The sequence below is a fragment of the Sorex araneus genome, chromosome 2 (assembly GCF_027595985.1).
Source record: "Sorex araneus isolate mSorAra2 chromosome 2, mSorAra2.pri, whole genome shotgun sequence".
Lineage (NCBI taxonomy): Eukaryota > Metazoa > Chordata > Mammalia > Eulipotyphla > Soricidae > Sorex > Sorex araneus.
In genome coordinates, this window is record NC_073303.1 from 277557289 (window position 1) to 277584437 (window position 27149).

At 50.9% G+C, this 27149-nt stretch overlaps 2 protein-coding genes across 2 annotated transcripts in view; one reads left to right on the forward strand and one right to left on the reverse strand.

Annotated features, from left to right (window-relative positions):
- The window catches only part of DZIP1L (DAZ interacting zinc finger protein 1 like), a 40378-nt gene extending 26600 nt beyond the window's left edge, over positions 1-13778 (forward strand). Inside the window, exons 11-18 of the mRNA XM_004603221.2 lie at positions 1533-1563; positions 2474-2527; positions 4655-4785; positions 6110-6296; positions 8903-9119; positions 9331-9482; positions 10917-11056; positions 13006-13778. Of these exons, the coding sequence (XP_004603278.2) occupies positions 1533-1563; positions 2474-2527; positions 4655-4785; positions 6110-6296; positions 8903-9119; positions 9331-9482; positions 10917-11056; positions 13006-13140 (1047 nt within the window). The 3' untranslated portion in view covers positions 13141-13778. The remainder of the gene's footprint in view (positions 1-1532; positions 1564-2473; positions 2528-4654; positions 4786-6109; positions 6297-8902; positions 9120-9330; positions 9483-10916; positions 11057-13005) is intronic.
- Positions 13779-24254: 10476 nt separating this feature from the next.
- Positions 24255-25408, reverse strand: LOC129402155 (endogenous retrovirus group K member 10 Gag polyprotein-like). The gene has a single exon (XM_055127506.1). The coding sequence runs from the start codon at positions 25251-25253 to the stop codon at positions 24372-24374; it is 882 nt and encodes a 293-aa protein (XP_054983481.1). The 5' UTR covers positions 25254-25408; the 3' UTR covers positions 24255-24371.
- Between the last annotated feature and the right edge of the window lie 1741 nt (positions 25409-27149).

Below are 27149 nucleotides of genomic sequence, written 5' to 3' on the forward strand. Positions count from 1 at the left end.
TCTCTTACTGCAGACCAGCTTCTGTTCCATAGCCCTTACATACAGCAAAACTACCTAGCAAGCAGGTGAAGGAAGTCCCAACTGGTGCCTGTCAAGACTCTCTCTCTCTCTCTCTGCCTCTCTCTCTCCCCCTCTCTAATTGAATCAGTGAGAGATACAGTTACAAAGTTGTTAATGATTGGATTTCATTCATAAAATCTTCCAATAAATACCTGTCTCTTCACCAGTGTACATTTCTCACCACCAATGTCCCCAGTTTCCCCTCCTGTACTTCCTACCCCCCACCTGCTTCTATGACAGACACTTTTCTCTTTCTTTCTTTCTTTCTTTCTTTCTTTCTTTCTTTCTTTCTTTCTTTCTTTCTTTCTTTCTTTCTTTCTTTCTTTCTTTCTTTCTTTCTTTCTTTCTTTCTTTCTCGTCCTCCCTCCTCCTCCTCTCCCTCCTCCTCTCCCTCCTCCTCCTCCTCCTTCTCCTTCTTCTCTTTCTCCTTCTCCTTCTTCTTCTTCTTCTCCTTCTTCTTCTTCTTCTTCTTCTTCTTCTTCTTCTTCTTCTTCTTCTTCTTCTTCTTCTTCTTCTTCTTCTTCTTCTTCTTCTTCTTCTTCTTCTTCTTCTTCTTCTTCTTCTCCTCCTCCTCCTCCTCCTCCCCCTTCCCCTTCTCTTTCTCTTTCTCCTTCTTCTTCCCCTTCTTCTTCCTTTTCTGCCTCCTCTCTTTCCTTTTGGTATTATGGCTTGCAATACAGTTACTGAAAGGTTATCACATGTATCCCATTTCCTACTTTCAACACTCCGTTCTTGTCCTGAGTGATTATTTCTATTATTGTCATTCTGGTCACTTCTCTAACTGCTCTTCACCCCCCACCCCACCCCCGCCCCACACACTTGTGCCAAGCTTCCAACCATTGACCAGTCTTCCTGACCCCTGTTTTCTGGCCTTGGATATTAGTCTCATATAATAGTCTCATACTATTTTTTTCTATTCCACAAATGAGTCAGTCACTCTATCTGTCTCTCTCTGGATTCATTTCTCTCAGCAGGACACTCTCCACGTCCATCCATTTATAAGAATGTCATTAACTCTTGATGTCTCATGTTTCCTGTCTTGAATTCTTTGCCCAAACCTGGGTGCTCAGTTCTGGCCATGCTGTGGGTCACGTGGGCTTCGGGGACCACCCTCCTCCAACTGTGTGGGGGGAAGAAGAAGTTTGTCCTGGGAAGGGGGAGGAGCAGGTATCCTCGAATGTCCACCCCAGGAGGGGTGGCCGCCTGCCCTGGCCTTTTCCCATCTGTTGTGCCGAGTCCTGACCACTCTGCTTCTGGGGGCTCCAGTCTGGAGGGGGACACTTTCTGTCCCCCAACATGGAAAAACAGAACCAGACTCTGCCATTCAACCTCAGAGCTGTTGGGGTCTTAGAGGATGTTCCCTCCCCAGCGGGCAGTGTGGAAATGGTGACTGTCCCCTCTTCCTGGTGCTTGGCAGACCCCCTGCCTGGCGCAGAATTTCTCTGCTCCATCTGCTCTCTCTGTCTCTGCAGATCCAGACTCTGACTGCCAGGAAGGCGGAGGGTAAGTCTTCCCCAAGGTGCTCATCTCTCTCTGGTCCTCCCACCCCAGGATGGGAGGGGTGCGCCCACCCCCGTGGGGTCAGGCTCTGTGCGACAGATGGCCCTAGCCTGGTGTTGGCCCCAAAGGCCTTCTCTGCAGTAGCCAAGCACTGGCTAGCCTGCCCCGCCTTTTGGGAGGCCAAGACGGGAGGTTGGTGGGGATGGGGGTGGGGATGGCTGGATGGGCTCATGGACTCTCCAGGCCTGTGGGATGGGCCTCCCAGGGGCCACTAATTTTTTTTAACCTTGGCCCCAGTGTGGCCTCTTTGGGTGCATGTTGGGGCGCCAGTGCCCTTGTCAACACATATTGGGGTGCAGGATCTGGTGGGAAAGTCAGAGTAGCCTACAGGGCTTGGACCAGTCCCTCTGCCACCTGGTCCTTCCTGCTCTACTGTCGCCTGTCTCTTCTGGGGGACACCCCTTCCACCCTTTCTTATAAACCCATGCGTCTTCCCATCGCTTCTTGTGAGAGTCAAGTTTTCTTTCCCCATATGGTGAGCAGCCTGGCCCCCTCTGTCCCTGTGATGGTAACTTCCCAGTGTCAGGGGGGTCATTCCTAAGAGCGGGTGCCATGCACTGCCGGTCAGTGCTGTCGTCACTGGGCCTCCCTGGGCCTCCCTGGGGCCTGGCCGAGTTTCCCCTTTCCTAGATAGGAGCTGAAGCTTCCAGAGGTCCCAGGGCTGGTGTGTTGTGCTCAGCTGGTGGGGACAGAGCAGTGGGCGAGGCTCCTCTCCACCTGGAAGCCCGCTGTTGAGCGCCTCAACCCTCTTTCCTGGAGAGGCCCCGCAGGGATTGCTCACACAGTGCTGCCGACTGCGGAGACGGGCTGGGGTCGGGCGTGTGGGACCCTCTGACTGGTCTTCATCTCCCAGGGAGCCACGAGGTCCCGAAGGCTGCAGACACGGAGGAGGAGTCTTCTGAGGAAGGTGGGACCTTGTTTCCCCGCAAGCCGTGGGTCAGAGGGGCTGTGCTCCATGTGTGGTTTGCTCCTTCTGAACTGCGGGTGCACGGCCCGAGTGTAGGAGCCAGGGGGCTGAAATGCATCATTCTTTTTTTTAATTATTATTTTTATTGACTCACTATGAGATACACAGTAAGAAAGTTGTTCATGATTGGGTTTCAATCATACAATGTTCCAACACCCATCCCTTCACCAGTGTACATTTTCATGTCCCTAAGTTTCCCTCCTGCCCCTCTTCCCCAAGTCTGCCTCTATGGCAGGCACTTCCTTTTCTCTCTCTCTCTCTCTCTCTCTCTCTCTCTCTCTATATATATATATATATATATATATAAATATATATTTCCTTTTGGGCATTTTAGTTTGCAATACAGGTACTGTATCAAGGTTATCATATTTCTCCCTTTACTTACTTTCAGCGATAGCACAGCGGGTAGGGCATTTGCCTTGCATGTGGCCGACCCGGGTTCAATTCCTCCGTCCCTCTCAGAGGGCCCGGCAAGCTACTGAGAATATCCAACCTACATGGCAGAGCCTGGCAAGCTACCTGTGGCGTATTTGATATACTAAAAACAGTAACAAGTCTCACAATGGAGACATTACTGGTGCCCACTCGAGCAAATCAATGAACAATGGGATGACAGTGCTACAGTGCTACTTACTTTCAGCACTCAGTTCCTATCCAGAGTGCTCATTTTCAACTTTCTTCATCATATCCTTGCTGCCCTCTATCCTAGCTGCCCTCCACACCCCACCACCACTGTGACAAGCTTCCAACCATGACCCATTCCTCCTGACCCTTGTTCCTACTGTCCTTGGGTATTAGTTTCCTCTATGTTGTTTTTTCCATACCCCACAAATGAGTCCAATTGTCCCATGTCCGTCCCTCTCCTTCTGACTCATTTCACTCAGCATGGTACTCTCCACGTCCATCCATTTATACAAATACATGTTTCTTGAGCACCTGTAAAGGTACCAAGCATGTTACACACAACTACTAGCATCCTTCTACTTGGTCTCATGGCAAACGTAGGCTCAGAGAAGGTAGGTGACTTGCCCAGAGCCACAGAGCCAGCCAGTGCCGCTGAAGTCAGGGTTTGGAATGGGGCCTGAGAGGCTGATGGATGCTCATACCTGCCCAGCCCTCCCACCCCCGCTCACCTGGAGGCATGCGGAGCAGCAGGTGAGGGCGGGCTGCATTGGCTTAAGATGACCTTTCCTGCCTTATTTGTTTTGTTTTGGCCATGCTCAGGGCTTATGCCTGGCTTTGTGCTCAGGGATCTCTCCTGGCGGTGCTTGGGGGACCGTCTGCAGTGCTGAACTCTTGGTTAAGTTTGAGAACCACTGAGACTCTGTCCAAGTGGAATGAGAGTTCTACAAGATTCTCGAATCAGGTTCTCCATCGAGAATCTTCAGGAACCACACCAGCCTCCCCGCAGGGCTGACGCACAGCACGCAGGGTGGGCCCTGGTACCAATCAGGGTCCAAGTGCCTGCCTTGAGGCTGTAGTTTGATCTCTAGCACTGTCACTTATGCCAAGTGCGATCTCTGTGGCACTGACTTTTGTGATTCCCACAAAGGGTATGTGCTCAGGTGCACTGGAACCAAGTGTGTACAACTTCGGTCATCAGCACAACGACAGAAAAGGAAGGGAAGGGAAAGGAAAGAGAAAGAAATACTGGGGTGCAGAGTATAACATGGCTCTCGGGCGTACTTGAAAGTTAGGTGGCAGATACCGGGGACTCTCATCACAAAGGAAACTTGATCTGTGAGATGGGGGAATCTCTAAACATACTGTGGCAGTTATTTTGGAACACTGTGAGTTAGGTCACTGCACTACACACCTTCCGCTTTCTCAGTGTCATGAGTCAGGAGTACCTCAGTAGGGCCAGTAGCCATGAGATCAAGTAACTGCAGCTCATCTGAGCAGAACAAAGCCGAGGCCATGGACGTCTAGACTGGCTGGTGTGCGTGTGTATGTGTGTGTGTGAAGGAATGGAAACAGGCCAGATCATGAGCTGGCCCGAAGCAGAGCAGATTGGGGGCTGGAGAGGCGTGGTGCCCAGGCTCACGCTGGGGGTGTCCTGTGCTGCAGAGCTGGACTCCGGGGATGGACAGCGGAAGGTGCTGGCAGCTCTGAGGCAAAATCCCACGCTGCTGAAGCAGTTCCGGCCAATCCTGGAGGAGACGCTGGAAGAGAAGCTGGAGAGCATGGGGGTCCAGAGAGTAAGTTGGAACGCCTGGCAGGCAGGGACACGCCCCCCTGCCCAGCCTGGGGTCCTCCGGGCCACGTCACATCCCCCAGGGCCAGCACTAGTGGGGAGGAAGCAGATCTGAAGGGTTAGGTAAAGTCACCTGACTTGTTCCTACTGGGCTGCCTTTGATGTCCGGACACTCAACCTGTACAGTTCCAGCCCCATATCCCAGCTCAGGGGCAGTTCCTCCAGGGACTCGGAGATGCTCACCTGCCCCCTGCCTTCTCCGCTCATTGGTGGCTTTTCTGGGTTGCTAAACTTCCCGGGCAAAGCGAAAGTCTCTCACCCAGGCCTGCGCGGCCACATCCACTCAGGTGCCTGAGCATGCGTGAGGCAGGTCCCCAGTGAAGTTGGCTCTTACACGGGCAATTGGTTTGTTTGTGTGTTTGTTTTTTGGGGTGGTCACACCCAGCGATGCACAGGGGTTATTCCTGGCTCATACACTCAGGAATTTCTCCTGGCGGTGCTTGGGGGACCATATGGGATGCTGGGAATTGAACTGGGGTCGGCCGCATGCAAGGCAAACGCCCTACCCGCTGTGCTATCACTCCAGCCCCTTACAGGGGCAATTGGAACCGGAACACAGTGAGCCCTTGTGGGTGCTTGACAGCGCCTGCTGGGTACCCTGGCTCACCAACGACATTTAATGCTACATAAAAACACGGCTGCTTATCCGGTAGCTGGGCTGGCCATTCTTGAAAATGCCCGTTATGTAGAGCAAGATTGGAAGAACAAGGACGCACCGAACCCAAAAGGGGGTTGCCCCAACCCTCGTTCCACTGTTGCTGCTTCTCACCTTGGTTCTGGGTTCAGACTCGATGTAAATGTTTCCTTCTAACCTTCGGTGAATTTCATCCTGGATTCAGATGCCTTCCAAAGCCCTCCCCCGCCCCGGGTGGGTGGCAGACGCCTGAGAGGGAGTTGGAAGGGTCCTAACGTTGGCAGCCCTGAAAGACAGGTCTGGCCTCTGGTAGAGATTGGGGTACCCAAAGCAGCGGACCGTGTGTCCCTAGGAAGTGGTTGGGCAGAAGCAAGCTTGTTCCCACCAAGTCCCAGGAGCTGTGATGTTCCTGGAATTGTCGGTGGGCTCTTTGCCCCGTTCTGTCCTGAGATCAGTTGGGGATCCCCAACCCCCAACACCACGTTCTTAACAGCCCGTGAAGCACTGCTCTGACGCCCATCTCAGGCTCCCGTAAGGCCGGCTGCTGCCACAGTGTCCCCCAAGCAGGCCTGAGAGGCCTAGAGAAAGGGGGACCCGGGAGCCCCCCCTCCAGAGTGGACCTGCTCTCTCCTAGGCTGCGCAGGGCATCTCTCTTCAGACTCTCCGACACCTGGAGTCCATCCTGCGAGCCCAGCGGGAGCACAAGGCCCGGAGGTTTTCTGAGTTTCTGAGCCTGAGGGAAAAGCTCATCAAGGAAGCCAACAGCCGAGTGAAGGGGAGAGAGAGGGCTGGGGGCTCCCTGCCGGAGGGCGCGCTTGCAGGTAAGTGGAGGGGGCCCTGCCTGTTCAGAGAGCAGCTGGCACCTGCTGCATTTGCCCTGTTCTTCCTGCCCCGCCCCCGGCAGAGAGCAGCCCCTTCTGTCTGGGGGTCTGTAACCCCGGGCCTGTCGGCGCTGGGAGGCAGGCCCGGGGCCGGGAGCACTGAGGCTGCGTGCAGAGGCGGACCAAAGAGGCCGGAAGGGGCACTGTGCAGAAGCGGGTGGGTGAGGGGGTCCGGCTGCCTGTGGACAAGTCTTCAGTGGCCCGCTGGGCACCGTGGGGATGGGGCCATGTGAATTGGGGCCTGTCCGTCTCCATGCTCAAGGGTTACGGAGGAACCTGGGAACCTGAGTCTGGGATAGGAGAGATTCCCCCCAACTTTCTAGAGATTCCCAGACCCATTTGGCAAGGATTGTTGGAAGTTCTAGGGAAGGGGCTTCAGTGGGTGTGGGGTCACCTTTGCAGGGTGAGGTCTCAGCTCCCGCAGGGTGTCTGCAGTCACAGACATGTGGGGACATGGGGAGGCCCACCCTGTGATCTCCAGCAGACAGACTGACCTCAGCTCTTTGTGTCAAGGAATTTTCCAGAGCGTGGTCCCCATGCCGCTGGGGGTATGTAAGATGAGTTTGATTGGTGTTTGAGCTCATAACTTTAAAATTTAATCCTTGGGGCTGGAGCAATAGCACAGCGGGTAGGGCATTTTGCCTTGCATGTGGCCGACCCAGGTTCGATTCCCAGAGGCCCATATGGTCCCCTAAGCACCTCCAGGAGTAATTCCTGAGTGCAGAGCCAGGACTAACCCCTGAGCATCGCTGGGCATGAGCCAAAAAGAAAAGAAAATTTTTTTTAATCCTTATTTTTTCTCATGTGCCTGAGAAAATATTAGGAAATAGAATTCGATGGGATGGAACTTTGGAGGTGGGTAACTGAGACCCAGATTCAGAGTGTGGCTTGTACTCACAAAACCGAAGCCCATGTTTCTCACTGGGCACCATCTGAATTCTGAGGATGTCACAGAGGGTCACAGGGAGAAATTGTAAGTGTCAGTGGGGTGGGGTGGAAGGGGAGACAGGAGACTGGGGGCAAAGGGTTAGGATGGCGGAGGCCCCAGGAGAGAAACAGCAGTAAAGACTAAGACTGCCCTAGGTCAATGGCAAGTCAATACCATTTTAACAAAGGAAGTAAGAGAGAAGAAAGTATTCGAAATAGCAATTCTGTGAGCTCACGGGCATGGTTCACTGGTACAAGGTGGGTAGTTTATGTTTTGATCTGATGACTTTAACCTAAAGTGTTAACTAAAGAAATGGGCAGTTGGCATGGCAATCTGGTCAGAATGGCATCAATAATTAGGGAACTCTGATGTGTGTGTTTGTGTGTTTTTTTTGTGTGTGTATGTGTGTGTTCGAAGCCTCCAGGGAGGTCAGCAGAGAAACCTCAGGTTTTACCCCCCTCCCTCTACCCCCTCCCCTTCCCCTTAACCCACCACCCCCCAGGCTGGAAGGTTCCACGAGTCACTCATCCACAGATGTTTTCTGAGTTGGCTCTGGACCAACTGCCCAGACAGGCTGGTGTTCCCACGGCTCAGCCTGGGGACTGAAAGTGAGTCTTGAGCTTGTCCCTACCTCTCTCCCCATCCCGTCTCCGGGTCCTGCTTTCTCAGGCTGTGCCTGTGTTTTGGAAGCACCTGACAAGCCCCTTTTTCAGCTCCGTGCCCACACCTCTCTGCCCTGTCCTGTGGTTGCTTGCCTCTCATTTGGGGCCAAACTTCGGCTGTAGGATGTCAAGTGCCTCAGCTTTGAGGAGACGCATGGGTTTGCGTCTGCCTCTGAGGTGGAGTCGTGGGCTGTGATGGTCCCCAAATCTCTTTGACAGAGGGAGAGCGATGCTTTGAGTGGTATCTGCAGCTGGCGCATGATGCCAGCAGCAGTGAGGCTGGTTGTTACCCCGCTGTGATGGGATATTCACCAGCAGGTTCTCCTGGGGACCCCCCCGCCCCAACTCCTACTCTCCCTACTCGGCTAGAAGGTCCACTTCAGAGTACTTGCAAGCACAATGCACATTGCAAATGTTCCTGGCTGCGACGCTGAGATTCAGCCGCCACAGCGCTGTGGAAGTGTTTAGACTCAGTCGCGCCTGACACCCGGTTCACTCCCGTTTCTCCTGGGACGGGGCGGGGCCTCCTGTGGTGCCCGCGCTCCGAGTCACGGCGTTCTGTGGCCCAAGTGGTCCTGCGGCGCCCTCTGGTGGCAGAACAACCTTCCTGCCTGGAAGCCTGAGCCCCAGAGGCTGCAGCTGCGGGGCTGGAGAGATGCTACTGGGGAGGTCAGAGGAGGTGACCTGGAGAAGGGTGACCCTGGGGTTAGAGGAGGGGTCCCGGCGCGGGGCTGATCCCGGGAGGGGGTGATCCCGGGAGGGGCTGGTCCTGATGACCCTGAGCTGGGCAACCAAGAGCAGGCGGCAGCAGGGCCCTGGGAGAGGGTAGGGGTTCAGTCCTCAGGGGCCACTGGGGGCTGCCACAGGGGGTCCCAAGCACGGGGCCTCCCTCCGCCTTGGCTCGGGTGGGGGGCCTTGGGGTGAGCTCAGAACCCCCGCCCCGTCTGTGTTTCCAGCCAGAAGCCCCAAGAGCTCCCTGGTCACCAGAGGGACCCAGCCCAAGGCCAGGACTCTGCACGTGGCGCCGCTGTCCCATCCGGCAGAGCCCCCCAGGACAAGTCTTCTGAGACGCGGCAGCCATGGTCCTGGACTGACCCCCACGTCCCCCCCTTCTACGCGCCCCAGAGCGCGGGGGCCCTCCAGCCCCCCAGCTTCCCCGGGGCCCGGGCTGAGGTGAGTCCTGCTCTCCCGGTGGGCAGCAGTGTCCGGGGACTGGGAGAGAAGGTGGGCGGGCAGGGCCCATCTCCTCACAGCCGATCTGCTCCCCGTGGTCTGGTCACCGGGGCCAGAGGGCGCTGGTGGCTGTGGGGACACTTGCCAACTTCCCCAGGCCGGCGTTTCATCCTTACTCTGACTCGCACCCATCGCTTCTCCTGGGCGACAGCACACCGCCGTTCAGTTCTGAAGATGACTCGGAGAGAGAGCGGGCGGCCCCTCCCCAGCCCCCGCGAGGCCCTTCCAGGATGGGGCTCCGGCAGGAGGACGACTGGGACTGGTCTGACACTGACACCTCAGGGGACCCGGCCCTGGGCTCAGGTGAGTGACCCAAACTCTGGGGGTGAATGACCCCGGCTCTGATGGGCTTCCTCAGGGGGGTGACCCCAACTCTGAGGGGTGAATAACCCAGGCTCTGATGGGCTCCCTCAGGGGGGTGATCCAAACTCTGAGGGGTGAATGACCCAGGCTCTGATGGGCTTCCTCAGGGGGGTGACCCAAACTCTGAGGGGTGAATAACCCAGGCTCTGATGGGCTTCCTCAGGGGGTGACCTGGGCTCTGGGGTGGGGGGCTTATTCAAGCTTTGGGAGGTTTCCTCAAGTGAGTGATGGGGCTGAGGGTAGTTTCCTCAGGTAAGTGACCCAGGCTCTGGGGGGCTTCTTCAGGTAGGTGATAGGCTGGTTGGGGGGTGTGGGCCCATCAAATGAGTAATGGGGCCACACCCAGTGCTCACAGGGCTTTCCTGCTTCTGTATTCAGGGCTCATTCCTGGCTGTGCTTGGAGAATCATATATGGTGCTGAGGACTGAACCTGGCTCAGCTGTGCGCAGGCAAACACCTTGCCTCTGTACTGCATCTGGTCTTGCTTCTTTTCTTTTTTATAGAGCCTACTGGTGAGATCCTCTAGTCTCCCCCCTCCTCTCTTTTGGGCCACACCTGGCTGTGCTCAGGGCTTACTTCTGGCTCGATACTCAGGGGTCACTCCTGGTGGTGCTTGGGGAACCATATGGAATGCCAGGGATGGAACCCTAGTTGACTGCATGCAAGGTAAACGCCCTACCTGCTCTACTATCCTTCCGGCCCCATTATTCAGTCTTTTTACTGAGTTATTTCACTTAGCATGATGCCTTCCAGTTCTATCCACCTTCTAGCTGAAAGCAAGATCTTTATCATTTCTTAAATTGAGTAGTACACACACACTCACACACACACACACACACACACACACACATCTCCCATCTTCTTTATTCACCACCTGCTGTGGGATGCTTGGGTTGTTTACAGATCTTGGCTATTATAAATAGTGCCATGATGACCTTAGGTATGCATGTATCTTTCCCAATTAGTATTTCTGTGTTCTTGCTATAGATACCTAGTAGTGGAGTTGTTGAATCATATGGAAATTCTGTTTTATTTTTTGAGAGGTCTCCACTAGAGTTTTCCATAGTGACTGAGCCAGGTAACAGTCCTGCCTGCAGTGGCGGTTTCCTTTCCCTTCACATGCCCTCCGTTGGCTGTTTCTGGCCTCCGGCCCGGCCGTTCTCACCGTGTCATGTGGTATCTCATCGCCGTTTTGATTTGCGTGTGGCCTGGGCCTGTTTTGGCTCCCCTCACTCCTCGTCTTTGTGGTGGTCTTTTCTGCTTCCCTGGACCCTCCTTCACACATTCTCTACCCACACAGGAACCTGGACACCCCTGCAGGCCCTCACACCCGTTTTCTGGGCTTTTGTCACCCACACAGACTCTTTGTTCCAGGAACCCTTGTGCAGTCGATGGTGCGAAACCTTGAGAAGCAGCTGGAAGGTCCGGTGAAGAAGCCTGCTGGAGGGGTCGATCTGTTCTTGATGCCCAGAGCGGGACCCCAGAAAGCTGCTGCTCCAGGGAGGAAGACTCAGGTAAGGTGCTGGATGCAGGGGTGGGGTGGGGCTGCCTCTCCCCACAGAGGTAGTCCAGAGTTGTGGGACCCTGTGGGGTTGGAGGCTGCAGAGGGGCCATTGAGGGCCAGCCTTGGCCTTAGAGGACGTTGCCGGTGACCTCCCATATCCTTTGCTCCTCTGTGGCTGGAAAGTCCCCCCCCCCTTTTTTTTTGCTTTTTGGGTCACACCCGGCAATGCACAGGGGTTACTCATAGCTCTGCACTCAGGAATTACTCCTGGCGGTGCTCGGGGAACCATATGGGATGCTGGGAATTGAACTCAGGTTGGCTGCATGCAGGGCAAATGCCCTACCCGCTGTGCTATCCCCCCAGCCCCAGAAAACCCCTTTCGGAGTTTTTCCTGTCATGTGGATGTGCTCGTTGTTCCTGTCATGTGGATGTGGGACAGCTTTTGTCCACTGTGCCAGCACCCACTCGGCGGGCTGCTTTTCTCCACTGCCTCCTGGCCACTGTCCTGCCTCTAGTAGGGCCTGGGGCTGCTGTGGAATAAATTCCCTCCTTGTCTCAGAGTGGACCACATTCCGTCAGTCTCCCGGGATCTCCCCACCCCTGCACATCTCCCCAGGGACGGGCTCTTGAGGTGACATCACACACCCCCGGGCTCCATCATACACAGCATCCCCCGGCCCACTCAGAGGCCTTTGTTGGAAACAATCCAGTCTTCCTCTTCACCATCCACGACTCCGAGGCTCTGCCTCAGGCCGTCAGACTTAGAGCCCAGAGACCCTCCTCCTGCTCCCCTCCCTGCATCCCAGCCAGGGACCAGCACCCACAGCCCCTTCTCATTCTTTTTACCTTTCCCATCAAAAAAGGTGCATTCCGGGATGGCTTGATCTTTTATGCACTTTGGTTCTTCTTTTTCTTTTGGTGGGGGGTGTTGGTTTTTAGGCCACATCCAGCAGTGCTCAGGGCTTACTTCTGGCCCTGTGCTCAGGAATCACTTCTGGCCGGCTCTGGGGACCATATGGAGTGCTGGGAATTGAGCCCAGGTTGCAAGGCAAGCATCCTGCTCTCTGTACAATCACTCCCACCCGCCTAGTTTGGTTGTCGATAACTTTCTCTGCCTCCTTCCTTTAGTTGTATATAGTACTTGGTTTATTACACAACTTATGTGTGTTTGTAATGAGTCCAAATAACTTTTTAAAAGTATCTCTCCCTTTTCTCATATTGTAAATGGGCATGAACAGCGCTGCTGCTGGATAACCTCTGGTTGGCTTTATCCTGCACTGTAGCACTATAGCACTATCGTCCCGTTGTTCATTGATTTGCTCGAGCGGGCACCAGTAATGTCTCCATTGTGAGACTTGTTAGTGGTTTTGGCATATAGAATGCACTACGGGTCGCTTGCCAGGCTCTGCGTGCGGGCGGGATACTCTCGGTAGCTTGCTGGGCTCTCCGAGAGGGATGGAGGAATCAAACCCGGGTCGGCCACGTACAAGGCCCTACCCGCTGTGCTGTCACTCCAGTCTTTATCCTGCACAAGAGAACACAATTAGATTGGTGTGTTTATATCAAAGTCGAGGTGGCCTGGGCTGCGGGCCAGGGGGGCAGGAGAGCTCTGGGGGGCAGAGATTCCAGACTCTGGAACCTTCCAGGCGCTGGCCACAGTGTTTCAATCTGAGAGGCGGTGGGCTGCCAGGAGTGTGGAGAGGAGAAGCTCTGGGTTTCCTGCCCCATCCGGGCAGGGTGGGCCACACACACATCAAAGTGACACAGGAACAGCCCGGTCTGTGGGAGTCGCTTGCGTGGCCTTGGCTGGTGGCATTGCCGGGGTGTTTAAAATCGCTGACCCTAGACCTCAGCTGTGAGTCTCGTGCTCAGGGTCCCCTGCCTGCATTCTCCAAGCTGCGTTTTGTCCCCATATCTACCCCGTGTCAGCTGCGTTTTCTTCTCCTTCCTTCCCTGCAGCTGTCTGACGATGAGAGTGACTTGGAGATCTCGTCCTTGGAAGAGCTGCCCCAGGACCAGAGGGAGAAGCCCAAGCCCTTGGCCCGCTCCAAGCTTCCGGGGAAGTTTGGCGCCAGTGCTTGGAGCGCCAGCTGACCCCAGGTCCCGCCTGCTGAGGGTGCCCCGGAGCCTTGCGGCCGGCCGGCTGGGATCAGCTCAGGACCCAGCCCAGCAGGGGAGGATGCTGGGCTTCCTGTCTCAGGAGCCGAGAGGAGAGAGAAGTGGAGCGAAGGACAGAGAGAATGTCTCCCTTGCCGGCTGTGAGGGGCCCCGTTTAGTGGATCAGGTGGCCCAGTGCCATGGCTTAGAAAGACTTGGAACAGGACTTCCAGGCCATTGTCTTCCTCTACCTCCACGTTCCCAGCAAACTGGACATTGCCACTTGTCTCTCCTTACTGTGTGCCCGAGGGTACTCCAGAGGTGTCTTCTTTGAGGGCCTTTGGGGACATATGCCTTCTCACTCAATGGTTATCCACAGTCGTTTACTGAGCATTGCTGTGGGCCAGGCAGAGGTGGGCAGGGCCGGATGTCTAGGCACGACCCTGGGAGGCTGAAAGGGGTCGCCCAGTACCCCTTGGGGGGATTGGGGGCATCCTGGAGTCATGACATCCGGTAGGCCCTGCGCAAGAAGGGGAAGGAGGCACTTGGCTATGGCTTCGGGTCTCTAAGGGACCTTGGTTGTTATTTTAGATATTATTTTCCAGATTAGGTTATATATAAACTCTGCAATTAAAAAAAAAGATCTGAAGGGCAATGAATTTATTATATGTGAACATTTAAATATAGTAGAATGTTTATAACTCTGGTATTCAGTGTTTTGGTCTTTGGGGGCTGGTGTGTGTGTGAGTGCATGTGTGCCTGAGTGCGTGCACACACGGGTGTGCACATACGTGAGTGTGTGTGTACACATGTTGTGTGGAATGTGTGTGTGGAGGGGAGTGTATGTGAGTTTGGAGTTTGTGTGTGTTTGTGTGTGTGGAGTGTGTGTGTGCGTGAAATGTGTATGTGGTAGGGTGAGTTTGGAGTTTGCGTGTGGAGTGTGTGTGTGTGTGTGTGTGTAGTGTATGTGTGTGGGAGTGTATGTGAGTTTGGAGTTTGCATGTGGAGTGTGTGTGTATGTGTATGTGTATGAGACAAGTGTCAGAACTGAACCTCAACTGTGTCAGTTGTGTCCTTTATTATTTATTTATTTTTAATGAATCACCATGAGATACAATTACAGACTTACAAACTTTCATGATTATGTTTGTGGGGAGTCATGTGTGTGAGGGGGATATGGAAGATGCCGGACTGAGCAGGGAAAGGCCTGAGTGAGCAATGCAGATCTGACCACTGTGATGGGGTGGTCAGGGGAGGCAGGACAGGGCATGCTGGGGCCTCTGCTCATGGGAAGGAAGGAAGAGAAGGAACCATCCAGAGAGCGTGAGGACAGGGCAGCCCAGCTCTTGGTCGTGACGAGACAGTCACGCAGAGGCAGACGTGAGGCCTCAGCTGACTTGACTTGTCCCAGCAGGCGTGTGAGGGACACCGGGGCTGGGCCTCCTCCCCCAGGGCAGGGCGAGCGTGGTGAGCGCGTGGTCCTCACACAGCTTTCACAGTTGTCATCCTGATGCCCAACAACCTATTTGCTCCTTTAGTGGCCTTTCTCCCTCTTGCTTCTGCATCATGGGAGCACCTCTAAAATGAATTAATCAAATCCTCGCCCCGGGCTCTGCTTCTCAGAGGGAACTTAAGTAAAATGCAGTAATCTCTCCTTAGCCACAGAAGATTCTTCCAAGACCTCTCCAGGGGTTGCTAAGACCTCGGGACAGTCCTGAGCTCCGGAGAGGCTACATCTTCCCTACTTATGCCTTCTTATGCTAAGTATTGATTTATAAACGAGGCACAGTAGGAGATTAGCAGTAACACACAATGAAAAAAACAATCACAATATGCTGTAACATACTGCACTGAAGTTCCGTGAGAAGTCAAGCAAACAAAAGTTACCCTCTCTCCATATCTTACTGGATGCAATATTTTTAGATGCAGTTGACCTTGGATAACTGAAATCTTGGAAAGTGAAACCGATTGAGTGGGTGGATGTGTGTGTTCACCTCATTTCCTCACTAAATTACCAATGGCAATGATTGTTCTTGAATATTCATTAGGTCACATATTTCCAAATGTGCTTTTGTATCTATTTTGGAAACTTGGAATGACACTTTACTTTTGCATTCCTATGTTGTGACTTCCCACTTTCAAATATATAAAATAGATTTTTGGCAAGATTTATAAGAACATGGAAGCATATTTATATTTTTCAGGGTTCTCCAGATAAAGCAGTAGCAATAGGATCGATCTCTCTCTCTCTCTCTCTCTTTCTCCCTCTCTTTTTAGCTATGGATATTTTTATCAATGCATCTTTATCATCATCATCATCATCATCATCTATATTTATTTATCACCTGTTATTTGTATTGCCTCTATTTATTTATTATCCATCTTTCTACCTGCCTACCTATCAATCTATCCAGGTTTTGAGATGTCTCTTGAGCTGATCTCTGCAAGTTGGATCTTGGTGTTCTTCTTGGACATGAAAATTAAAAAAAATCAGTCCTTCCTTTGCCTTTTGCTTGACGAAGTTGCTGTTAATAAATTAGATGTTGCTTGCCCACCTGGTGAGAGAGGATCTTCTATTCTCAGCCTAATGATTCAAAACCTATCTCTTCCAGAGATACCCTCACAAAAGCACACAGAAATAATGTTTACTAGCCATCAGTGTACCTACTAATGCAGTCAAGTGACACATAAAATTAACCATCATAATATGGAACATAATAAATTTTTAAAAAATTATGCGAACAATAAGATTGATAGGGAAAATTAGAAAATGCAGATAGCCAAAAAGAAAAATAAATTTGAGTAACTCTCACAGTCAGAGTCAAATACTAGTAACATGTAGGTTAAAAATGCTCTGATTAAAAAAATACATATGTCTCCTTCCTAGGTTTCAACTATATTTATTCTTCTTTAACTTGTTTTTCCATCTTGAAAGTAGATTATAAATGCCTTTACATCAACACATATATATCAACATAATTATTTTTAATAGCCACATAGTATTGCAAGGAAAAGATTACAAAAATTTATTTAACCAGGCATTTATGCTTCTGGCCTTTGATAAATCATGGAGTGATAAACAAGTATGTATATACATCTTTGTGCACTTAATTAAGGTTTCCTTAGCATAAATGCTTAGAGGTGAGGTTGCTGGGCCAATGCAATGATAAAAGCAAGCACTAACTGAACATGAGACATGGGGTCCAGTTTCCTGAAGGATAGCTTCTGGTTTCACTCAACAACCCTTCCAGGGGGTGCCACCTTACAGCCGTTTCACATTTGGTTTTTGCTTTTTTTGCTTTTTGCTTTTTTTGGGGGGGGTGTCATACCCGGCGATGCTCAGGGGTTACTCCTGGCTTTTCACTCAGGAATCACTCCTGGTGGTGCTTAGGGGACCATATGGGATGCTGGGAATCGAACCCAGGTCAGCTGTGTGCAAGGCAAACGCCCTACCTGCTGTGCTATTGCTCCAGATCCCCCCTGCCCCCTGTTTCACATTTGGGAACTGAAGCACAGGCCCGTGAAGAAACATGCTTGGACAAATGGCGACTATCCAATAAATGTAAACACTCAGGACTCAGCAAGAAAGCCAGCAACCCCATCTGAAAGAGAGAGAGAGGAGTTGAACAGACGCTTTCTCAAAGAAAACGGAGAGAGCTAAAGGCATAGGAAAAAGTGTTCATCACCACTAATTATCAGGGTCATGATCACGAAATCCCGTTAATCACCGATTTCTCAGGCAGGCTCAGTAACATCTCACTTCGTCCTTTCCCTGAGATCTTAGAAGTCTATCTCGACTCGGCCCTCCTAACGATGTTGCACTGGGTGCTCTTCAGGGTCAGGGGAATGAGATCCAGCTTGTTACTGGATTTTGCATATGAATACACCATGGGAAGCTTGCAAGGCTGTCCCAAGTGGGCAGGAAATTCTCAGAAGATTGCCAGTTTCTCCCAGAGGGAGAAGTAGGCTAAAGATATGGTGCAGCCGCAAAGCGGCCGCTCGCTTCTGAGAGCTTGCTTCCAAGTCTCTCTCTGGATATTGGCCGTTGATGGGACCACACACACCTGGGTTCCTCTGCCCACACCTTCATGCATGAGGCCTGTCCGAACGTGTGGAGAGGGGCCTCGAGCATGGCTGTAGCTAGGCTCTGGTGGTCCTCGGCCACCTGGAGCCCTGCTTGGGGTGGGGAGGGAAGCTGGAGCCCATCCCCTCCAAGGGGCCCCGGGGAAGACAGCCAGGTGTGCGGGCAAGAGACTCTAATTATCAGGGACACGCAAATACATATTAGATACTGTCTCCCACGAGGGGCATGACACACACCAAAACAACTGGAGACAAGCAGTTGTTGGTGGGGACGGGGAGGGGAAGGCGCCCTCACACACTGCTGGCGGGAATGTCAGAGATTCAGCCTCTATGGAAAGAGGCAGAGGTATAGAGACTCCATTTGAACTAAAAATTTAATGGAAAAAAAGCCCAAACTTGCCTGAATTCCTGTCACTTGTATGTGGAACCACTGGGCCGGGTCGACCAGCAGGCCCTGGAGTCAGGCTCCTAATCATGCCCTTTGGTGAGTTTTCTGCATTTTTCTGGAAGGTCTCTGGAAAAGTCTTTGAGTCCTGTTAGTCAAATGTTTGCAGGGCTCGTGTGTACCACCAGGGGGTATCATTCATCTTTAAATGCTGGAACAATTCCTGGCCAAGTAGGAAACAGTTTTCTAGAAATTTCACATTTTCCAGCGTGTCAACTACTTCTACTTGTTCTTTTATAAATTGTGGCAATAAATTCTTAGTCTTTCCCCCACACCTCACTCCACCCACTCTCCACGCCCCAAGTCGGTGTAGTTATTTTGTTACTGCTTTTTATTTCATCTTTTTTTGTTGTGGAAAGTTGAAATCTGTATTGAAAAGAGAATGTGCAATGATTTTAAGGTTTTTATTGTCAGTCTCCGACTGGAGTGATAGCACAGCGGTAGAAGCGTTTGCCTTGCACGCAGCCGACCCAGGTTCGATTCCTCTGTCCCATCAAGAGAGCCTGGCAAGCTGCCCATGGCATATTCGATATGCCAAAAACAGTAACAAGTCTCACAATGGAGACGTTACTGGTGCTCGCTCGAGCAAATTGGGATGACAGTGACAGTGATTGTAAGTTTCAGCAATTTTGAGTTCATATCAATTCTTTTGAAAACTGAGTTTTTAAATATATTTCATTTAATTTATTATTTTGGAGTTTTGGGTCATGCCCGGTGATGCTCAGTGTTACTCCTGGCTCTGCACTCAAGAATCACTCCTGGCGGTCCTTGGGGGACCATATGGGATGCCAGGAATCAAACTTGGGTCGGCCATGTGTGAGGCAAAGACCCTCCCTGCTGTACTCTTGCTCTCACCTCTCCTTTGAAAGCTTTTATTTGTTAGTTATTGAATCACATTGCACTAGAACTTTATATACGTTCCAGGTGTGCATCATTGACAATGATACACATACATGAGTCACCTGGTCCCTATTTATGAAACTACGTCACCTTCAGCTTCCTCCTCTTTACTTCTGCAAACCACTTCCTGGTCTTACAGTTCAAAAACAGTCCATTTTTTTTCTCTCTTCTTGTGTTTTTTTTTTGTCTCTTTTGGGCCACACCCAGTGATGCTCAGGAGTTACTCTTGGCTCTGCACTCAGAAATTACTCCTGGCGGTGCTCAGGGGTCCATATGGGATGCTGGGAATCGAACCTGGGTCAGCCGCGTGCAAGGCAAACACCCTACCCACTGACCGGAGAGAGGGGGAGCTACTCTCTCTGAATCAGTATTTTGTTTTTATGGAGGTAAACACACAAAAGTGGGATAACTGGATTGTAGAGTTTCAATTTTCACCTTTTGTTTGTTTGCTTTGTTTTCTGGGGCCTGTGCTCTGGGATTACTCCTGGCTCTGTGCTCAGGGATCGCTCCTGGCAGGCTCAAGGGGACCATGCAGGTTGCTGGGGATTGAATCAGAGTTGGCTGCATGCAAGTCAAGCACCTTGCCACTGGACGATCTCTCTGGCTCCTGTTCCATGTTCTGTAAAGAGGCTGTGACCCTCATCACACCCATGTCTGCACAGAGCAGGTGCAGCATCAGATGTGCCGAACCAGTGTAATTTTGTTTTTGTTTTATTTGGAGTCACACCCAGCGATGCTCAGGGGATACTCCTAGCTCTGCACTCAGGAACTACTCCTGGCAGTGCTTGGGGGATCCTGTAGGATGCCAGGATCAAACCCTGCTTGGCCGCGTGCAAGGCAAACCTGCTTTACTCTCTGCTTTACTATCTCTTCAGCCCCCTGAATCAGTGCAATTTTTAAGTCTATTATTATTATTATTATTATTATTATTATTATTTGCTTTTTGGGTCACACCCGGCAATGCACAGGGATTACTCCTGGCTCTGCACTCAGGAATCACTCCTGGTGGTGTTCGGGTGACCATATGGGATGCTGGGAATTGAACCCAGGTTGGCCGGTGTGCAAGGCAAACGCCCTACCCGCTGTGCTATCGCTTCAGCTCCCTTTAAGTCTATTATTATGCAAGCCGTGTCTTTATTCATTCATTCATTCATTCATTCATTCATTCATGATGAATGTTTTTTTTTTTGGGCCACACCCAGAACTCATTCCCTCTGGTGATAAGAGGAACCAATCTTCACAAGGAACCAGAAAAAAAACAGTTTCCAAGATAAACCACTGAGTGAAGAGCAGAAAGGGTGACTCGGGAGTGGAACAGGAAGCTGCATCCCTCCGCTCAGGGCGAGGCTCATCGCTGTCAGCCTCTTGTGGGAGGTGAAGCTGAGCTGGATACTCTGTCAGCGTCTGTCAGGGGAGTTGATCAAACAGGAGTGGCCTTAAGGGGCAGAGACCCAAGCCTTCCTGGCTCCACAGCTGTGACCTCGGCCGGTCAGGCACTTTGTAGAGGAGACTGGTGAGAACTTGGGGTGCAGAGATGAGACTAAGGGCCCGTGAACCGTGGTGTTCAGCGATCTTTCCTCTGCTTGGTTCAGCACCACAGCCAAACAGAGACGGCGCTTTGGGTTTCCGGCCCAGCAGTGGATGCAGGCTGAAAGGCTGTCGCGCGCCGCTTCGTCCAGCGAAGAAACACGCAACTCGGAGATCCTTTTGGCTGCGATTTATTCAGGAACTTTCTCATGCGTTAGAGAAAAAATCAGGAACGGGGACGTGGAGTAAGGAGGAAAAGGGGACGCATGAGGGAGAACCGACCAGCCAGGTGACTTCCCCCCTTATATACTTCTCCCTGCCTGTTTGCCCTCAAGTGTCTGCAGCTGATAAACCAGCCACAACTTGTGAGCGTGACAAGACATCCTGATTCCCCATCAGGTGTTGTTCACGAAGCACGGTGCAACCAACAAGAAACAGGTGTTCACGAAGCACGGTTCCATGGAGGCTCTCCACAGTTCCCCCTTTTTGTTTTAGAACAGCAAGTCTGTGTAGCGACCTCGGCCCCCTTGGCCTTACCCGTCATTGGGAGCCCTCTCGCTTGTAGGTCCCTGTCTTAGGTTGGTCCAAGGGTCAGGTGGGTATAATGCACCCTTTCAAACTCCTCAACTACAGGAGGTCCCCTGCAGTTAAGGGTTCTCAGCTGCACAATACCTTTGCTACATCCAGCTAGACTTGATTGTTCTCAGCGAGATTATTGATTCAAAGTTGCAAGCCAAAGCTTGGGGGATTGCTGTGCCTCCAGGGCCGGGATACCTGCAAATATCACGCCCTTGTAAATAGTTGTACTTGCTGCATATTATATAGACACCAGGCAAAAACCAAAGCAGTGAGAAGCAATAAGGATAGTACTACTCCCACCTCCACCCACTCTTTGATAAAATAGAGGGGACTTCTACTCAGGTCTATATTAAGGTGGGAACGGAAGGGATTAGAGCAGGCCAAGTTGTAGCAATGGCCCAAAAAGCTGCTTCTTCAGCTCGTATCATCACAGGAACCAGGCTGAGCAGGAGCACCAGTTTCCACCTCTTGGTCTACTGGAGGTGCGGTCTTTCGTGTCAGACGTTCAGGAATCCACACTGGTTCTGCCCTGTCCTGTGGAAAAACACAAACAGAACCTCTGGCCCAGGTTAACACGGGGTCCGGGCCGTGCCATTCACCAGAAAGGATATCTTTCCATTTAACATATCCTTGGCACACAGGAATCTTTGAAGAATGCCTGTCTGCAGAGGAGGTGCCCTTATCATCAATGATCAAAAAATTTAGAGTAAAAAGTGCAATAGAGATTCTTTCTCGAGGGGGCCGTCCCAGGCCAACTCCCCCTTTTTGTTTTATTAGGCATGCTTTAAGGGTGGAATGAGCACGCTCAACGATGCCCTGTCCTTGTGGGTTATATGGGAGGCCATGAGATAAAGAGACTCCCATCTGGGCACAAAATGCGGTGAATTTAGCAGAGGTGTATGCCGGACCATTATCTGTTTTCAGTTGGGCTGGAATGCCCCAGGCTGCCCATGCTTCAAGGCAATGAGAGATAACATTTGCGGACCGCTCCCCAGAAAGGGGAGTGGCATGAATGATACCGGAGCACGTGTCCACAGATACATGGAGATATTTGAGCCTGCCAAATTCCGAGAAATGTGTAACATCCATTTGCCAAATGCGTAAAGGCACAAGACCACGAGGGTTTATGCCCATGGAGGGGGCAGGAAGAAAAGGGACACAGTGTGGACAATGTAAAACAATTGCCCGAGCTTCGGCTCGAGGGATTTGAAATCTATGTTGAAGGGTCCGAGAAGAAACATGGAAACGGTCATGAAAATTTTTTGCTAATTGTAAAGGAGACTGAATAACAAAACAAGATGGTCTAGTGAGTGCATCAACACCAGCATTGCCTTCTGCTAAGGGACCCGGAAGGCCTGTATGAGAGCGGATATGTGTGACAAAAAATGGTTTTTCACGGGTCCAAAGAATTTGCTGTAAAGCAGATAACAAGGAGGCTATCGAGCTGGAGGCCTTTATTGGTCCTGCCACCTCAAGTGAGCAGAGAGCATTTACAACATATCGTGAATCAGAGATCAAATTGAAAGCAAAGGGGCAATGCTCAAACACTGTCAAGACAATGCGGAGTTCCACAACTTGAGGAGACATAGTTGGAAATTGCATACGAATAGGATCTTGACCCTCTATCATATAAGCCCCCCAGCCTGTACTTGAACCATCAGTATAAATGTTTGGAACATCCCGAAGGGGTACATAAGAGGTGACTTTGGGGAAAATTACCGGATGGGTTTTAAAGAAGGTCATTAGTGGATGTTTGGGATAATGATTATCAATAACATTGGGAAAAGAAAATCGGAGAATCGCCCAATCATCATGTAAGTTACACAAAGAAACTATTTGAGTGGAATTATAGGGGGTAATAAGAGTATCTGGAAGTTTTCCAAAGTATTGCAAGCAGTCCTGAATACCAATCATAGCCAAACGGGCTACAGCTGCAGGGTATAATTCCACGGCTTTTGCCGGAGAGACCCTAGGATGAATCCACAGAAGGGGTCCCTCCTGCCATAGGACTGCAGTAGGTTGCCCATATGTTGGAAGCACACAAAGTAAAATAGGAAACTCAGGCTGCACGCGTGTATTGCCAGCAGCAGTAAGAGCTTGCTCAATTTTGCAAAGGGCTTCTCTAGCTTCGGGTGTGATAGTCCGTGGGGAAGAAAGAGAAGGATCACCTTGAAGCATATTGAATAAAGGTTTTAAGTCATAGTTAGGTAATTTAAGGTATCCCCTTATCCAATTAATGTCTCCCAACAAACGTTGGAAATCATTAAGCGTGTGTAAGTGGTCAAGCCGAAGCGTAATTTTTTGGGGATGTACTGCTTTGGGGGTTATCTTAGCGCCTAGGTATTGGACAACTGTTCCTTTCTGAATTTTTTCAGGGGCAATAATTAAATTGGCACTTTGTAAGAGCGAGGTTAATTTGAGTAGGGCATTATTAAGAGCGTTTTCGGATTTTGCTGCCAGCAGGATATCATCCATATAATGCACACATTGTACTTTCGGGAAACACTTTCGCAAAGGAGCTATGATGGAACCTACGTATAGCTGGCAAAGAGTGGGACTATTTGTCATCCCTTGTGGGAGGACTACCCACTCATATCGCTTATCTGGTTGCTCATGGTTCTTAGAGGGTAATGTAAACGCAAAACGGGGAATATCCTGTGGATGTAACGGGATAGAGAAAAAGCAATCTTGTATGTCAATGGCAATTACATGCCAATCTTTTGGTAAAGTGGCTAATAAAGGCAGGCCACGTTGTACAGGCCCCATCACGCGCATTTGAGCATTAACAGCTCGAAGATCATGCAACAAACGCCATTTACCGGATTTCTTTCTAACTACGAAAATAGGAGTATTCCAAGGGGATACAGAAGGACGTAAGTGTCCAGCTGACAATTGTTGATTAACTAAGGCTTCAGCTGCATCCAACTTTTCAGAGGACAAAGGCCACTGTGGAACCCACACCGGGTCCTCTGTTAACCATGTTAGGGGGATGATTTCCACAGCGGCCCCTACAATAAATTTTGGTCAGCAGAAACAGCAGTAGGGCGCGAAGAAGTGCAAAGCCTAACTCCCATCTTAGCCAGAACATCTCGTCCCCAAAGGGAAAAGGGCAAATTAAGTATAAAGGGCTGGAAGCTATCCTGGTGTCCCTCGTCATCCTTCCAGGTGAGGTGACGTGCGCTTACTTCTGGGGTACTGAGGTACCCCAGGCCCTGCAACTGCTGAGCAGAAGCCTGCGTGGGCCAGGCAGAAGGCCAATCCTTAGTGGCTATTATGCTACGGTCTGCTCCTGTGTCAAGGAGTCCTATGATCCTTTTTCCTTCTACTATTAATTGCATCATGGGTCTGGTATGCATACCTAATGCAAGAAAAGCTCCCTCAATTTGTTCCTGATTTAAAGCCCTTTTACCATTGCATGTCTGTCCACCCACGGCGGGAAGGAGAATAACCTGGGCAACAGGGTCCCCTGGGCTGATAGCAGTAATCCCACGGGGAGACTCAATCAGGGCTCTCACACTTTCAGAATGGTTGGGATCAATTATACCAGGATATACACACAAGCTTTTCAAAACTGCTTCAGGGGAGCCTATTAGCAATCCTATAACTTCATTCGGTAAAGGGGCTAGTTTCCCTAACTCTAAAATCTGTACTCCCATTCTCGGAGTGAGGACCATGGGATTGACGGCTTGTAGGGTCACAGCGGGGGAGGCCTTAGAGGCTCCCCCGAGTCCCTGGGATGTTGCAGAGATGGCCATTCCTCGGAAACTTGCGCCGCCCCATATATTTGAGGGCCCTGGGGACGTGGGCCCCGTAAGCCGTTTTTTGAATCCCTTCTTATATTGCTTTGAGATATCCTATGGCCGTGGACATCTCTCACTGACCTACACTCACTTGCCCAATGTCTTCCCTTTTTACACTTAGGGCAAAGTCTGGGTCTAGATCCTACAACTTGGTTATTGACAGGACACTGTCTCCTCAGGTGCCCTGTCCTTCCACACGTATAGCAGGTTACAGCGAGTCCCGTAACTTTCTTGGTAATATCCATGACAGCCGCAGCTAAGCCTGTGGCGGTTAGGGGACCCCCTATTTCTCGGCATATTTTCATCCAATACTCCAGTCCCAGACTCTTATAGGGGGCGATAGCCTTGCGACACTCAGCAGTGCATTGTTCAAATACCAACTGCTTTATGAGAGGCATCGCAGTGTCCGAATCTCCAAAGATTTTTCCGGCAGCCTCGACTACACGGGCAACAAATTCGGAAAACGGTTCCAGGGGCCCTTGAACTATTTTAGTAAGGTTGCCTCGGACTTCCCCTCTGTTGGGTAGAGCTTTCCACGCTTTCAATCCTATTTGGTTCACCTGCGTATAAACTTCTGGGGGGTACCCGGTCTGCTGATTGGCGAATCTGCCAAGTCCTAATAACATGTCCCTATCCCAGACTGCTCGTGCCCCTCCTTGGGCTAGATTGGTTGCTGCTTGCTCATTTGCGAATTCCATTAAGAAGGTGCGCCAGTCCAAGTATTGTCCAGGAGTCAACACCGCTCTAGCCACCTGTTGCCAATCATTTGGGGTCATACAGTATCTGAATAAGCCTTCTATTTGAGTTATAGTAAATGCGGCGTTGGCTCCATAAGTCTTTACTGATTCTGCCAAGGTCTTAATTATTTTAAAATCTAGGGGCTCATGATATCGCTGTTGATTATTATCTTCAAAAACTGGGTAAGTTAACTGTAGCTCTCGCCTAACTTCTGCCCAGAGCCCGGGTTTTGCAAAAGAAAGTCCGCCTCCCGTTTTGTTAAAGTAAGGGGGCAGATCATCCTTAGAGCCCTTTAGCGGTAAGTATCGGTCACTATCATGTATCGCAGCTTCCTCTTCAATAGGGGGGTCAGAATCCCCGTTAGCCCGTCCCTGCTGAAATTGACGTAGCGAGGGATAAAGAGCCGGACGGGTCATGGATGGTTCTTGGGGCCTTCCTTTCTTTTTTGGGGCGCGTCCCTCCATCAGCGGGGTTCCCCTAGAGGCCTCGCTTTCCACGTCCGAACCCTCCTCTGGCTCAGAGGCTACAATGCCATGACGGCTGCCTCTGTCCTTCTTTGTGTCTTCTAACACTACTTGTCCTGATCGTACGGCCTTATCGCACTTCTGATCCTTAAAGTAATCATAGAAAGCAAAAGTGAAAAGACAAAGGGAAAGACAAACAAACATCCAACCAACAAACGAAACATACACATCCATGGATACCATTGTCCTGACTCACCACAGGAACTTGATTGTCATGACTTCTCGTGAACCTTAGTCCTGACTTACCACAGGAACCTTCATCGTCGCGACTTCTCGTCCTGACTTACCACAGGAACCGGATCGTCACGATTTCTCGTGAACCTTAGTCCTGAATAAATCGCAGCAAGTTCTGAATCCACCGGGGGGGGGGTACTGGAGGTCGGGTTCCCCGTACGGGCCACCAGCTGTCGCGCGCCGCTTCGTCCAGCGAAGAAACACGCAACTCGGAGATCCTTTTGGCTGCGATTTATTCAGGAACTTTCTCATGCGTTAGAGAAAAAATCAGGAACGGGGACGTGGAGTAAGGAGGAAAAGGGGACGCATGAGGGAGAACCGACCAGCCAGGTGACTTCCCCCCTTATATACTTCTCCCTGCCTGTTTGCCCTCAAGTGTCTGCAGCTGATAAACCAGCCACAACTTGTGAGCGTGACAAGACATCCTGATTCCCCATCAGGTGTTGTTCACGAAGCACGGTGCAACCAACAAGAAACAGGTGTTCACGAAGCACGGTTCCATGGAGGCTCTCCACAGAAAGGCATCAGTGATTTTGTGCAGAATCAGCAACGATCACAGGGCGGCATGGCCTGCAGTGTTTGGCCTCACAAGCATTTTATTTTATTTTATTTTTTAATTTTTATTAAAAAATTTTTTTTAATGAATCACTGTGAGGGACAATTACAGACTTACAAACTTTCATGATTACGTTTCAGTCATACAATGATTGAGTACCAATCCCTTCACCAGTGCCCATTCTCCACCACCAATGTTCCCAGTATCCCTCCCGCCCCCTTTCCCCTGCGCCTCTGTGTCAGGCACATTCCCTTTTACTCTCTCTCTCCTTTTGGGCATTGTGGTTTGCAATAGAGGTATTAAGTGGCCATCATGTTTGGTCTATACCTACTTTCAACATCCTCCAAGCATCCTTTACTTGGTGGTCCCTTCTCTATCTCAGCTGCCTTTTCCCCCAGCATGTGAGGCCGGCTTCCAAGCCATGAAGAAATCCTCCTGGTTCGTATATCTACTATCCTTGGGTGCTAGTCTCCCATTCTGTTACTTTATATTCCACAAATGAGTGCAGCCATTCTATGTCTGTCCCTCTCTCTCTGACTTATTTCACTTAGCAAGATATTCTCCACGTCGATCGACTTGTATGCAAATTTCATGACTTCATCTATTCTAACAGCTGCATA